The sequence below is a fragment of the Sarcophilus harrisii genome, chromosome 2 (genome assembly GCF_902635505.1).
Source record: "Sarcophilus harrisii chromosome 2, mSarHar1.11, whole genome shotgun sequence".
NCBI lineage: Eukaryota > Metazoa > Chordata > Mammalia > Dasyuromorphia > Dasyuridae > Sarcophilus > Sarcophilus harrisii.
The window spans coordinates 249,071,438-249,087,266 of record NC_045427.1 but is presented as its reverse complement, the minus strand read 5'-3'; the positions used below and the strand labels follow the sequence as shown (position 1 = coordinate 249,087,266).

The window sequence follows — 15,829 nt, the reverse complement described above, 5'->3', positions numbered from 1 at the left end:
GTTTGCTCTATTGAACCTGCTCCCTTTGTTGCCACAGAGCTGCCATGAAGGACACTGCCCATTCATGTTAATCGAGTGCCCAGCATGTAAGTGGATGATCAAACTGGGTGAGAAGGAACATCATTCTGAGCGGGAATGCCCAAAGAGAAGCCTCAACTGCAGATACTGCAAAGCTCTTTTCTACTATCCTGACATTAAGGTACGAGACCAAAACCAGGAGTAACTTGGACACATCACGCTCTTATAATGTGGTTCTTTTCACCCAAATTCACTGATTTAGGATCTGTGGAAGATCTTTGATGAAAACTGCGGTAGAATATAGGAATTTCTAATGGCTGGAGAGCAGTCATTTTAGAAACTCTTAAGCTGAGTGATTTTTTAATAGTAAAATGGTGGTATGTTATTAATAACACATACATGGTACAATAAACCTATTAGTTTTTAAATCTGCAAAGTTGGTTGTCTTTCCTAGTTCTATTTTTTATTGCTCACTTTTATTCTCATCACAAAGAATTGCAATATAGGTGAGTTATGTGGTAGTATGACTTAACTTTGAGATAAAATGACTGCAGAACAGATTTTAATGCTTTCATTTTCCCTTTGGCATTTCTCAAGCTTCCCTGTGATTATATCAGATGAAAAAAAATGAATTGGTTGAGGACCATCCATGACAGTATTAGAAACCTCAGTACAATTCTTTCATACTTTCTAAAACCGTTCTGCAGTAGGACTCAGGACAAATTATTTGGGGCACTGGAGATGATGACAAGGAAACACAAGGAGAGGTCATAGTTGATATATTTTCTCTGCCTCCTAGAACCAGCCTTCAGATTGTCTATAAATGGCAGCGACTTCCTTTTCTGCAAGTAGTTTTTATCCTCACTAGGAATCCTGGTTGATTTTTAGACAGCATAGTATTATCCCATTACATGATGGAGCATTAGCAGTGCTAATGAGACCGTTTCTTTGTTCCTATTTTCTTTCCTCTTTTTCCTTCAATTTACCAATAACTTTTACTTAAGTGCCTTTTTTGTATTATACTTCTGGTGATAATCTCAGTATGAACTCATTGTGCTGACTATAGAAGTCATTGTTGGACTTGAATCACATGCATGTGAAATCAATTCACTTGCCTTAGATTTGTTATTGTTGGGTGTTCTGCCTTTATGTTAAGAGGTCCTGTTTTTCTCTTTTAGATTGTGTGATTGTGTAGAAAGATTTACAATTGAGTGGAGTGAAAAAAAAATCTGTTGTAATGAAAGATTTGGTAGGCATTCAACTAAATATTATTTGGTCTGGTACATTGATTGAGTGGTCTTAATATTTTTAACTGAAGTAGAAATGAATGTGTTGTTAAAAACTAATCAGTTCTCATTTCTCACATCCAACATTTTATAATATTAAAGTAATTTGTCGTAAAGCAGATACATGGTTTAAAAAACAATCAAGTGCTCTAATGACAATGGTTTTAGTAGTCTGGGCTCTTACAATGTTTATATAGAACAGAGGATAATGATGACTGTAAAAAGATAAATAATAACCAAAGGATGTGATTGAGCATATTTTTTGATTGTTAGACCCACTATTAATAGGAAACATCTTGTTCCCAAAGAGTTTCTAGCTAATTTGTTTCATTTAGTAGAAACATTTAAGGAATAGTAAGATTGAAGTTTTATGAGTGACAATTTTCTTCCTTCCCTTTCACCTCCCCCGTTAAAAAAATAAAAACTTAAAACCCTTCTAACACATAAACATACTTAAGCAAAACATGTTCATATTGACCACATCCAAAAAGGTATATCGTTTTGCATATTAGTCCATCACTTTTTTTAATCAAGAACTGGATAGCATTCTTTGTCATTTGGAATCAGGCTTTTTAATTCTTTCAGAATTGTTTGGTTGGTTTTGTTTTTGTTTTTGTTTTTTGAATCAATTCAGACAATCCTTGCAGAGGATTTCTTTCTGAAGCAGTCTCTTTATTCCTTAAAGCACAATAGTATTTCATTGCATTCATCTTCCATAATTTGTTCATCCATTCTTAATTAATTTAGCATCTCTGTAGTTTTCAATTTTTTTCCACTACAAAAGGAGCTTTTGAAAATATATTGTGCCAGGTATAGTCCTTTTTCTTTTGTAAAACTTGTTGGAATGGAATATAAAGTTTAGTAACTTTTTGGTTTTAGTTACAGGTTTTCAGAATGGCAATACCGATTCACAGTTTTACCAATACTGTGTCAGTGTCTCTTTTCCCACAACTCTTCTGACCTTTGTAATTTTTTTTTTTTTTCATTTAATCTGATGAGGGTAAGGTGAAATCTCAGAGTTGTATTAATTTGTATTTCTCTAATCACTAGTGATTTGGAGGATTTTTTTCATATGCCTACAAGTAGCTTGAATTTCAGCCCTTGATAATTGCCTATTGAAATCCTTTGACTGTAGTTTTCTTCTTTAACAATCAACAAGCATTTATTAAGCACTTAACCATTTGCTATATATTTTACTAAATGCTAGAATAGAAAAAAAAATACATTAAGAGAGGGCAAGGAAAACTAATGTTTAAAAATAGACCTGACATATAAAGGATGTGTCCCAAAAAAGTCAGCTTAGTTTTAAGCTATTATTATTCTTTAGCTTAAAATGGCACTAAGACTTTTGGAGATGTGTTATATATACAATATCTGTGGTAAAGGCAAACTAAAATGTTAGTACTATGTTTAGATCACTGATGTTTCTTTTAGCAAGGGTTGTGTAAAGGCCGAAGTCTATAGGAATATTGTTCATCAGCATGGAAGTCTTGAAGTAAGATCTGGTATGCTGATTTTAGAGCCCTAGAGAAACTTGCTATTCTAAGGCACATTGGCAAAAATGATGAAATGTTCTCCCTTTCTGTCTTCAGTGCCCAAACGTCTTAATTTAGAACCAACAAATATTTTGAAGTAGGAAGTTAAATTTCTGCTTAATTAGTCAGTGCTACTTTTGTGAAAGGAAATCCTTTGGAAAGAGTTTCAGTTTCTGTATTAAGAAGATGCAGTTATCAGTATTATGGGAAGAGATCTTTTTCAAGGCTTTAAGAAACTATACAAATCGAAGAATTGCCCCAACTTTGCTTTCTTGATTAATCTTTATTACTGAAATTGAAATTAAAATTGAAAAAGTTGATTGAGATAAGGTACCTCAGTTCAGGGTCACTTTTGACTGTCAGCCCTAATGATTCTTGTCTCTTTTTTTTGAAGGCCCATGATGAGGTCTGTCCCAAATTTCCCTTGACTTGTGAAGGTTGTGGTAAGAAAAAAATTCTTCGAGAAAAAGTAAGTTGAGTTTCTTTCATGTATTTTAGGGCTGGGGATAAGAAAATATTACTCATCTTGTAAACATTGCATTTATACTGAATGACATTGAGACAGAATTACATACTCAGTTCTAAGAAGTCCAGAAAACCCAAAAAAAAAAAAAAAAATGATTCACCCCCATGCCAAAAACCTTGAAGATAAGAACATTAGGAAAAAATTCTTACAGGTGAGTTGTTAAATGGTTATTTCCAATAATTTTTTTTTAAAGACTAAAAATGTTTTTTCCTACAAATTACTTAATTCCTAAATATGACAATTCTGTACATCTCTTATGCACTTATCTCCACTGAACTATTACAAAAATCTTCTAATTGTTCTTCTTACATGAAGATACTATTTTTTCTAGTCCATCCTTCATGCAGCTGCCAAATTTGAATTATTCTTAAACCACAAGTCTGATTATGTCTCTCTTCAGGAAGCTTTGGTAGTAGCTACTCATTGTTTCTAGGATAAAATTATAATAACCTATGTTTGGCATTTAAAGCTATTTACAATCTGGTTTTCACCTGTTTTGTAGGCTGATTACTCATTATTGCCCCCACATAATTTTTAGTGCTATGATGACTTGCCAGTCAATATTATTTTATTTCAGGACAATTGCATAGCAAGTAAAATTTTATCAGTTAATCCAGGATAACACCAGCGACTAAAGTATTGAAGTAACTGTGAATAAAAAATAATTTTTCAGTAATAAACAAGATCCATAGGCTTCAAAAAAACAATACTTTGCTTAGGGACTTGGGGTTTTTCTGATAACTATTCAGATATTCTTAGGACATTTGTGTTGATATAGACTTGTCTTGAAGAAAGAGTAGGTCTTTTTGCCCATCCTCGGAACTTGTCCACTTTATTCATTCAGTATATGTTTATTAAGTATCTGTTGTTTACCAAAACATTTTACTTTTATTTATAATAGAAGACACAGATTCCTTAAAAAAAAAAAATAGATTACTGACTAGGACAAACTTTTTTATTTTTTCAAGCTAAAAGTAACTATAGTTGAAAGAGGAAATCCAATTTTTTAAAAAAGTGTTTTGGGGCACGATTCTGGGAAGATGGCTAAATAGGTTGGTAAATTTCAAGCTCTCCAGATTTCCCCCACAAATAGAACAAATTTGCATGTCAGGTCAAACATAAACTGGTACAAAATCAATAACAGTTGGAGCAGAATAGGCATCCAAGTATATCCAAGATCTGAAGAAAATCCCCTGGCTGGGAATCATCCCTTGTGAAGTGTGCCTCCTCCAGGTTAGATCTGGGGAGCCCTGGGGCAAGCTGGGTGTGGCTGGAAACTCAGCAGAACCTTAGAAACTTTCACCTCCCAAACTGCTTAAAGAGTCAGAATCTGAGTCTGAGAAGACTGAGTGAACTTCAGCTGATTGGTAATGCCCAGGCCCATATGTGCTGCTGGGACAGGGCCCTAGGCAAGAAAGAATCAACACAACTAGTAAGTGCAGAAGCAGTAGGCACGTGCTGGAGTTTAGAGCTTTTGGTTTAGGTTTCTTGGCCAAAGGGAGGAGCTGAAGTGAAGCCAGTGAGGTACCATTTCCCCACCCCACAATTATTAAAAAAAAACAAACAAACAAACAAAAAAAAAAACTGAACTGGCAAAAAAGAAAGAACCCCCCCTCCCCCCCCCCCCCCCCCCCCTTAGAAACCTACTGGGAACAGGGAAGATGGATTCATCTTTAAGGAGGACGCTGAAGTAAAAAAGCTTCTACCGCAGAGAGTAACATAACATAGTTCTAAAAACCTACTAAGACATTGGGAATGGGTTAAATAGATAACACTACATATATATCATACCCTCCAAAATTTAGTAAGAAATAAGGGGTAAGAGATGGGCAGATGGGGAAGCAGACAAGAGAAGAATCCATGGGTGGGGAAAATTTAAGTAAATAGCAAGGCAAGTTAAGGAACAGAATTAAAGAGTCAGCAGGGATAGGAAAGATTGTGTGGCGAAGAGAAGTGGTATGTGTATGTATATATGTATGTATGTATCTACATAAATATACATAAATCTTTTCTTAGCTATAAGCTTGCTTGGAGAGAGTGGTGGGAATGAAGGAAGAAAGAATAAAGTACAAAAGTGCACAGAAGAGAACATAAGAACAATTTATAAAGAAGTAAAGATGGACATTCATGAATATAATTTCATATATATATATAAAATATGCTTTCTTGATCTAGTAATTTGTTTTTACATATCCTCCCTTATATTCTGCTGGGCACATAACAATGTTATATTCTCTTTTGTTTTGGTTTTCCTTTTCTGTTTTTTGTTTTTAATTCTATTTTTTGATGTAATATTTTTATTTTAATTTTATTTATTTTTTTTTTTATTTAATAGCCTTTTATTTACAGGTTATATGCATGGGTAACTTTACAGCAATAACAATTGCCAAACCTCTTGTTCCAATTTTTCACCTCTTACCCCCCACCCCCTCCCCCAGATGGCAGGATGAGTAGATGTTAAATATATTAAAATATAAATTATATACACAATAAGTATACATGACCAAAACATTATTTTGCTGTACAAAAAGAATCAGACTCTGAAATATTGTACAATTAGCTTGTGAAGGAAATCAAAAATGCATGTGGGCAAAAATATAGGGATTGGGAATTCAATGTAATGGTTTTTTGTCATCCCCCAGAGTTCTTTCTCTGGGCGTAGCTGGTTCAGTTCATTACTGCTCCATTGGAAATGATTTGGTTGATCTCATTGGTGAGGATGGCCAGGTTCATCAGAACTGGTCATCATATAGTATTGTTGTTGAAGTATATAATGATCTCCTGGTCCTGCTCGTTTCACTCAGCATCAGTTCGTGTAAGTCTCTCCAGGCCTTTCTGAAATCATCCTGTTGGTCAGGTCATTTCTTACAGAACAATAATATTCCATAATATATTCATATACCACAATTTATTCAGCCATTCTCCAACTGATGGGTATCCACTCAATTTCCAGTTTCTAGCCACTACAAAGAGGGCTGCCACAAACATTCGTGCACATACAGATCCCTTTCCCTTATTTATGATCTCTTTGGGATATAAGCCCAGTAGTAATGCTGCTAGATCAAAGGGTATGCACAGTTTGATAACTTTTTGAGCATAGTTCCAAACTGTTCTCCAGAATGGTGGGATTCATTCACAACTCCACCAACAATGCATCAATGTCCCAGTTTTCCCGCATCCCCTCCAACAATTGATGTAACATTTTTAATATGAAGAAAGCCTGTATAGTCCACTGATTTATATAGTGTTTTTCTTCTAAGTAGCTCAAAACTTTTTTATTTGTATTCTCTTTAAAGCTATTGTAATATTCCTCTAAGATCAATAGTCAGTACGCTTATTTCTATTTTAAAGATGGAAAAAGAAGGCAAGAATGATTACCATGCTTTACCAAGGTCATAGTACCATAAAATCATTAAGTTAATAATAGGAAAAATACTGTAAATACAGTATTTACTGTATAAATACTGTATTTAGAGTTTAAAAGTTTAAAAGAACCAGGATTCAAATCCTAGCTCTACCTAGTAGTTAAACAAAACCATCTGATATAATTAACTTGCCTGATTCTGTGTGCAATATTTTGTACTCACAATCCCGCACATCTCTGCCAAAGGAAGAAAAGCTTATTTCCTTCTTTTTCCTCCAGGATCAGAATTAGTCAAAATAGCTGCTCACTATTTAGCTTCTTTTTTGTTTACATTATTATTAAAATCATTATATGTATTGTTCTGTTTCTGCTTATTTGTTCTTCATTAGTTCATAAAAGTCTTCCCATGTAGCTCTGGTCTTATATTCATCTTTTATTAAAGCACAATAATATTCTATAGTATTCACATTCTGTATTCTTTTAAATCATTCTTGATCAAATAACTAACCTCTTTAGATCTGTATTTTCTCATCTAAAGGGCTTAGACTAGATGATCTCTAATATCCCTTGCCATTCTAATTTTGTGATCCTGTGAATCATAGTAATCGTTTAACTTTTGCTTCTATTCATATGTTTCTACTTCCCTATTAAACCTAAATTATATTAAACAATTGGTTGTCCTATTTCAAATGTCCCAGCAAAGCTTCACTTGGTTAACTCATTCAAATGATGGGTAAATTTAAGCCCATTTACTTGAGAGAGTTGTTTAAATATTCTGATTTTTTTTTTGTTCTTCATAAAAAAAAAAAAAAATTTATTGATCCCTTTTATTTTGGCATCAACTATAATTTCACTGCAACCTTCACTGTATCCAGAGAGCCATCCATATAACAGTAATTTGTCCATATGTATTTTAGTTGGTATTTCCCAATGAATAAAAAAAACTTTATTGGTAGAGTAGACTTGAATGCTCTCTTCATTATCCAGATGTTGAAAACAAACAACAAAAAAAGTTTAACAGTATTCTAAAATATCAGGCCAAAAATCTTTGAGAATATACTTAACTTATAGTAAAACTTTCTGCCCCTCAGTTGGTGAAGCAAATACTATTGATTGTGTGTAGTAGAAAAACACGTTTCATCCACCATGATTACTAGAACATAGATTTAATGAAGAGAATTTTACCCAATAGCATGTAAGTTATTGTACAGGGACTACTTTCATTTCTTTCTTTGTATTCCCTGGACCTAGCACAGTACCTGATAAGAAGCATGTGCCTAATAAATGCTTGCTGAATTGCACTAAGTCCTAGAGGCAGGAGAAACCATTCAGGATTTTTAAATAGGGGAGTGATATCACCAGATGTTTTGCTGTAGGCAAATTATATTATATGGAGAATGACTTGGAGAGGCTAAAGATTATTGCAGTAGTCAGATTGACAGGTAACAAGGGCTTAGATTGGGTGGACAGCCAGATAAATCGAAAGAAAAAGGATTGTTATGAGATATTGTGCATGTAATACATGTCGTGGAGCTAAAATATTAGCTTCTGCTCATGATGATGAAGTTAGGATCCAAATCATGGCTATGAGGTCTTCCCAGGGCTCTAGAATTTGTGCTGAGGGTAATGAGTATCTTTTCCAGAACCTCTTTCCATTGTGAGAAGATTTTCATTTACTTAGCCAAACTTAAGTAGCATTTAAAAAGAATTATTTATTAAGATGATATAGTAAGAACAATTGATACAAAACAATTCCCAAATAGTCCAGCCTTCTCCCATAAGTCCAAGAGAAAGTGGGATCAAACCTAAAGATGACATATGGCAAAGAGATCTTGATCTCTGTAAATTGTTTTCTCCCTTTTTGTGGTGGTTTTCTACACTCTATCCAGGCTCTAATTTGCTGCCCATGCACATACTGCCACCAACTGTTACTGTCTTGGGGGATGTTGCTAGGCCACTGATGAGAAGATGGGAAGTCCAAAGCCCTGAGCACCTTTGAAAGTTGCAAGGTCCTCCTGATTCATAGGGCATGACAAAGTTTTCTCAACCAATCCAGATGTATTTCCTATGCAATTTACTTTGCCTGGTAAAAGACTTTTTCTTCACATCATCATCATAACATTTATATAGCACTTACTCTGTGCCAGGCACTATGCTAAGCACTTTGCAATCATTGTCTTAATTGATCCTTTCAACAATCTGGGAGGCAGATACTATTGTTATCCCCATTTTGCAGACAGAGATTAAGTGACTTGACCAGGGTCACACAGCTAGTAAGAGTCTGAGCCCAGATTTGAACTCATTTCTTATTGACCTCAGATCCACTACTCTTACCTACCACATTACCTGACTTCCTAGCAGATTGAATATTTAAAGAGAAATGGAGACTAAAGAGTTGTGAATAACTCTTAGACTGTAAAATTGGATGCCTAAAAGAATGGAGATGACCTCAATTAAAATAAGGAAGTTTGCAGCATGAGTTTCTTGAAAGCTCTTTATTTATTATTGTCTTTTGTATGTTAGCCCCTGATTGGGAAAGGAAGGTGCTTTAGGGAAAGGTAATGAGTTCCATTTGGGACATGTATTTGAGTTACCTACAGGATATCTAAGTAAAAATGTCAAGCACACACTTGGAACTGAAACTCTAGAGAGATGTTAGGGCTGGAAAGATTTGGGAGTCTTCTACATAGGGATGTCAAATTAAATCTATTGAAGCAGGTGAGCTCTTAGAGAAATGTAAAGAAGAGGGCTTAGGACAGAGCTTTGGAGGTTAGTTAGAGGAAAGAAGGTAATGATCTAACAGAGGAAACAAGGAGGAGCAACACAGAGAGAGTGGTATTATGAAAACACGTGGAGAGTATGAGGGAAGGAATGAACAACAATGTCACAAGCAGCAGAGAGGTCAAGAAGAATGAAGAGCGAAAAGACCATTATTTTTTAGCATTTGTTAGATTTTTGGTGGCATTGAAGAAAAAGGGTAGTGTCAATAGAGTAGTGGGTTAGAAGCCAGATTAGAGAGGGATTAATTATAGTGGAATGTGATGGGTTGTGAAGTATGTGCAGATAGCTATTTCTGAGAGTTTTTTTGACCGTGATTCAATCAAAAAGGATTTAATATGAATGAGGAAAATTACAGATTGATAATTTATAGGACTGGGTCAAGTAAAAGTTTTTTAAGGATGAGGACAGTGAAATATTTGTGTAGACAGAAAGGAAGGAACCAGTACATAAAGAGAATTTGAAAGTGTTTTGTGATCAAAGAGATGTGCTTCCCATTGGAAACAGTAAGGGATGTTTTTAAGGGCACAAATAGAACCGTGGTTTTAGCAAAGAGAAGAGCCACTTATTTATCAAAGACTGGAACAAAGGAAGAAAGAATGGGGAACTGATATAGAGAGATTTGGAGTGTCAAATGGGAAAGAAGAGGAAGCTCCTAGTGGCTTTACTTTTTCAGTAAAGGAGGAGGCAAAGTCCTCTGCAGAGAGGGAGAAAGAGGAGGGGTGATAGTAACTCCCTCTCTGGATGTCATGCCTCCTGTGGAAGGAAGCTCTCCTCTATGCTAACTTGTAGTAAGAAATCAAAACTCTCTGAGGATCAACACTGTTTCATTTTTGTTTTTGTATTTCCCCTAATGCCTAGAACATAGTTGGTACTTAATATCTGTTGGATTGAACCATATTTTTGTTGTATTTCCTTCTCTGTTTAGTTTCAGGACCATGTCAAGGCCTGTGGCAAATGCAAAGGGCCCTGCAAATTCCATGTTGTTGGCTGTACCGAAATGGTGAGTAAGCAGAGTTTATGTTTGTCATACAGAAGATTGTTGCTGTTCAGTGTATATAGTTTATAAAGATAGATCAAGAATAACTGAATCTTATCCTTTTAGACTTTTCTATTTCAAGAGCTGAAACATAACAAAATGCAGAATGAATCTCATGTGTTATTCTGCTAAGATCATATTATTTTATATATTTAAAATGATTGCACATGTATAATAGAAATTAGATTGTTGTTGTCTTGGGGATAGGGGAAATAAGAAAAGGAGAGAGAAAATTTTGCAATTCAAAATCTTACAAAAATGAATGTTGGAAGCATTCCTATAATTGGAAATATAAAATACTGTTGAAAACAGTAAAAAAAATTGATTGTATTATTTTAGGTAAAATTTATGTTCTATCTTGTAATCTTAAAATTTGTTAACTCTGAATGTTCTTAACATTCCTTATACTATGTACGAGATGTCAGGGGATTACTTCATGTCCTCCTTTTCAGAATTTAAGTAATTATTTGAAACAATCAGCTCAACCATCTAGAAATTTAAAACCTTGGTAGAGAGGCAAGATATATACATGATTTGCCACAAAAAAATTAGAAAATTAGAAAATATTAAAATAATAATGGTATGAATTAAAATTATATAAATTCCAAGAGTTAGACCTGTGTTTTATCAGGAAAGATGTATTAGAATAAGTAAATATTGAGCTATTAAATATAGATTCAGAGATGGTCATGATAATATAATAAAATTACAAGTGTAATAAATCCAAGATGATTTAATAAGCAAATTATGTATGAGCTTTTCTGACTACATAATAATCATGCATATATTGAGCATTATGTATATAACAGTTGTAAACAGTGCAACCTGTCTTTAACCCAAGAATTTGGGGACATTTGAATCTTGCAGATTTTAAGAATTTAAAAGGATAAATTGATTAATATACAACTAAAGAAATTTCATAGACCAAGATGAGGATTTAAGCAAAATTTGCAGTGAAAGAATCCAAGATTAAAAAAAAAAAAATTCTGCATTAATTTACCTGAGTATTAGTATTAGCTCTTCAGAAACTTATGGAGGCTGGTATAAAGTAAGGTATGTTGGGAACAAACCTGAACTCTGAAATAAGGTATTTTGTACATTTATTTTATGGTCAAAATAACAGGTGAACTGGTCAATTATATTGGAAGTAGAAGGAATTACCATTAGTTTTTATCATATTTCAGATTCTTAGATGATATTTAAAATGGGAAATTTTATCTGTTTTGAATCTTGAATGCAAAATGTAGCTGATTTACCTGTAGTCAATAATGGATGCACTACTATCCTTGAAAAGAGCCTGGGGAGAGGTCCAAAATTTATATCAGAATAAATTTCTGGGCATCTTTGAGGTCCTTCATCTTTTCATCTTTCCACCTTTTAAGTGTATATATGTCTTCTTTTCACATCTTGAGTTAAAATTGTATTTTTCTTTGTAAATATGTATTACTGAAACTTAACAGTTGTCCCTCTTTTCTCTAGGTGGAAAATGAGAAACAACAGGATCATGAAATTCAGAAGGTGGCTGAACACCTCTGCATGTTGTTAAATTTTGTCCTCGAGGCTAGGAACTTCCATGGAGATATTGGTCCCCTCCTCGGCCAAGGAGACATGGGGGGCTGGGGAAACAACTCATTGACCTTAGGGTCAGAGGTGTCCAAATCTTCAGAGCTGTTGGAAAGATGTGAAACCTTGGAAAGAAAAACAGTCACTTTTGAGAACATTGTCTGTGTCTTGAACCGGGAGGTGGAGAGAGTGTCCATGACAGCTGAAGCTTGCAGCAGGCAGCATCGCCTAGACCAGGAGAAAATCGAAACTCTGAGTACCAAGGTCTGTAATGCTGGGGAGTTGCAGCGATTTTTTTTCCTTTGGGATTGTATGCCCCATGTGTGTTGCATGTGTGGCCTTCTGACTATTCCTATTGCTTTTTATATAAACCTTGCACTTCAAAAGCATAGAATTTAGAGGTGGAAGAGACAATGGATATCATCTGGTCCAACATTCATTTTACATATGAAGAAATCACGGCTACAAGCTAGTTAGTGACAGAGGTGGGAATACATCCTTAGTCTCCTCATTCCTGGTTCATTGCTGTTTTTTCTACATTGTGCTACCTGCCTTCTTTCAGTAGTGATCTTGGGAGCTGAAGACCTGGCTCTAAAGATTTCTAAAAAGGTATTATAAAACTTACTTTCTTATCTCCCCAAATCCTTACTAAATAGCTTGTTACTAGGTGAACATTGTTATCTTAATTGTTTTCAAGAAGTAGCAGTCTACTGTTGCTGCTTTTTTCTTCATCCTGTTCACCACAATGGTAGAAATATTCCTGGAGTGGAGTGTTCTCTGATGTTCTATAGTAGTATTTTTTTTATAGTTTTTGAGGCTGAAGTATCTATGGTATTCTTGGTGCCCAGCAATCTCAGTTCCAGATCATATTTGAGAAAGGATTTGTATTTTAGACACCAGTTAAATGTATGCCAATACATTCTTTCAAGGAACTACATATAGAGATGCCTGAGGAAACATCTCTTGAAAATTCTTGTCTTACAAGAAATTGATAGAAAATTCAGATGTGGGGAATTGGAATTGTTGTGCTTTGTTAAATTGGATTTCAGTGGTAGATTATACTCTTTAGCTTTGCCCATAATTTTGAGAATGCTTTTGATGGAATGTGGGTCAGAAGATGGCAGCAGGACCTCAGTCACTCCCTTGGAATTATGCAGATATGTAGGTCTAATAAGACTACAATGTGTATTCTAACCCATTAGGTCCAGCAGCTGGAAAGGAGTATAGGATTGAAAGACCTGGCAATGGCTGACATGGAACAGAAGATCCTTGAGATGGAAGCTTCTACTTATGATGGAATTTTCATATGGAAGATAACTGACTTTGCTAGGAAACGCCAGGAAGCCATGGCTGGTCGCTCTCCTGCCATCTTCTCTCCAGGTTGTTCTCTCGAAAATAACCTTGTAACTGGCATCTTTTTCTGTGCTCCACATATTTCATTTATTCAGGTGGGCATGTGGAAATGTCACCTGCAATTCTGTAGCTCAGGTTTAGAATATTACTACTCCCTCTCCCTTAGTCTTTTATATTTTTTAATGGAGTTAAAACTTCACTGGGTAGATTTGGTTGCTAAACAGGTTAAAAAAAAAAATGGGAATCTACTTAGGGGAAATATCTATTCTCAAACTTGTGAATTTCTTTAAGTTCCTCCTTTTCTCCTGATACTGTGCCATTAGTATCCTGGCATAGTGATAACATTACGACCTGAAGGTCATGGTGCTCCCTAGCATATACTCAGCTTTTTCTTTATTTATCCAAGACAAATGTTGAATTTTAGTTTGGTTTTCCTCTGCTAATGAAGTGGTATTTGATAGAACTACCTCTATTAGCTGGGGAGCTTAGAGATTGCAGGTTCTCAGCCTATTTGGGCTAAGATCAAGTTAGGTAAGACAAATTTATTGATTCAAATATTTTATCATGTATTCCACACCTAAAGAAAAGTGTTTTGGGAATTTTCTTGTTTTGAATTATCTTTACACTGGACTCCTCTTTGCTAGGTCATATAGTCAGGAATTGATCCTAATGAGATTTTCCCACTTTTATGTAAAGACAGCATAGATCTTTGGTGATATGGATCTTAATATCATAGAAGAATGTCTGGAGCAAATGTGAAAGAAAAGACCTTTAATGTTGAAATGAAAGACGTTGACAATAAAAATGGTTTAAGATACTTCTTCTATAGTAGATTTTTCCCCACAAAAACTTCTGCCTCCATTTGTACCTTTTCCAACAGATACTCATATTCACTTTGAAAGTGACAAGTGATTAACTTTTGGGGTATTACTCAAGTCACCTTGGTGATGACTTTAAAGTGATTAATAAGGGAACTGAGCATACTAATCCAGGTTTCTCTTAGTTGAGATGAGGAAAGTAGAAGTTTCATTAGGAAAAGGCAGAGTACAATGAAAATGGAGTTGAGGTTGCAGTAGATTAGTAAAGATTCCCCTAATATCTAACAAAGAATACTATTTGTCAACTTTTTCCTATATAAATTAGGGGAAAGGTCTATTTGATATTTCAGACAGTCATAACTCTGCTCTTACTAAATTCATAAGTAAACTCCTAACTTGATTTTAAATTTCCTTTGGGCCTGAGTTTGTGGCATTTATGTAGAGTTTATTTTCTCCCAGCTTTGTTTTGGATCTCTTTATTCAAACTGCACATCTTTCTGAGATAATAACCTTGAAATGGGAAAGTCTCCACAGCATTTGTGACATCATGTCATATCCTTGTTATTTTTAATATCATGACTTCACCAATGATTCTAGGATTCAATTGTTTGTTCATCTGCATCTTTGTAATGTCTGTACTTATGCCTTTTCCAAATTTTTCATTGAAATTATGTATTTAGAGTTAGATTATTAAAGGTGAATACTTTTCTAAGTCCTTTATCTGGCCATTTAAAAATTTAATATGAATTTTTTATCTTTGGGAATTTATCATTGGGTTAGTAATGTATCCTACAAAGTGTTGGTTTCCTTTTACCTGATAGTGCTTTCTTTAAAGGCTAACTTGGTAGGGCTGTTGCTTTATTTAAAACCAGTTTTTTTTTTCTCAGCCATTTCTTTCTTTGGCTCTGAAAACTGAATCCTTTCTAGACAGGCAGCCTTCTATCTCTATCTCTTTTGGAAATTGGAAGCCTGATTGTTGGGAAATCCCAAGAAAGCTTCTGTAAGAATAATCCCACTTGACAAGTCAGGTTTTTCTTCCCTCTATCCTCCCCCAGTTTTGTCCAGATATTTATTATGTGCATTTTGCATCGCTTTGTTAGCCTTCTACACGAGCAAATATGGCTATAAGATGTGTTTGAGAATTTATCTGAATGGGGATGGCACTGGACGTGGGACCCACCTTTCTCTTTTCTTTGTCGTGATGAAAGGACCAAATGATGCACTTCTACGTTGGCCCTTTAACCAAAAGGTAAGTCTGACCTGATAAACACAGGTCTTGTCTTTCAATTCTAGTAGCAATGAGGGCTTCTCATTACCATCTTGCATTTCATTTTCCTCCACAAACACCCACTTAGTTCCCAGAGAATTCTCCAAGGCCAGGCTTAATTCTCATGAGTCTTACTGTAGAAAATAGTGTAACTAAGGTCTTCCACCTACAAATTATACTCCTGTTTTAGAAAGCCATCTGACATGTGAAGTTTAAGCAAACCATATTCATGTAGTATGCCTCTCTAATTGAGAGCTTACAGATTTTATATTTTGGCTATCC

General features: G+C 34.8%; 1 protein-coding gene across 5 annotated transcripts in view; it reads left to right on the top strand.

The window, feature by feature from the left end:
- The window catches only part of TRAF2 (TNF receptor associated factor 2), a 66,298-nt gene that overhangs the window by 45,197 nt on the left and 5,272 nt on the right, over positions 1-15,829 (top strand). For 3 of the 5 annotated variants that reach the window (XM_031951965.1, XM_031951967.1, XM_031951969.1), the window contains 6 exons: positions 38-199; positions 3,234-3,308; positions 10,436-10,510; positions 12,026-12,373; positions 13,312-13,489; positions 15,381-15,529. In XM_031951965.1, the coding sequence (XP_031807825.1) occupies positions 38-199; positions 3,234-3,308; positions 10,436-10,510; positions 12,026-12,373; positions 13,312-13,489; positions 15,381-15,529 (987 nt within the window). Of the gene's footprint in view, positions 1-37; positions 200-3,233; positions 3,309-10,435; positions 10,511-12,025; positions 12,374-13,311; positions 13,558-15,380; positions 15,530-15,829 lie in introns of all 5 variants that reach the window. The other 2 variants (XR_004231937.1, XM_031951968.1) reach the window with 2 other exon arrangements.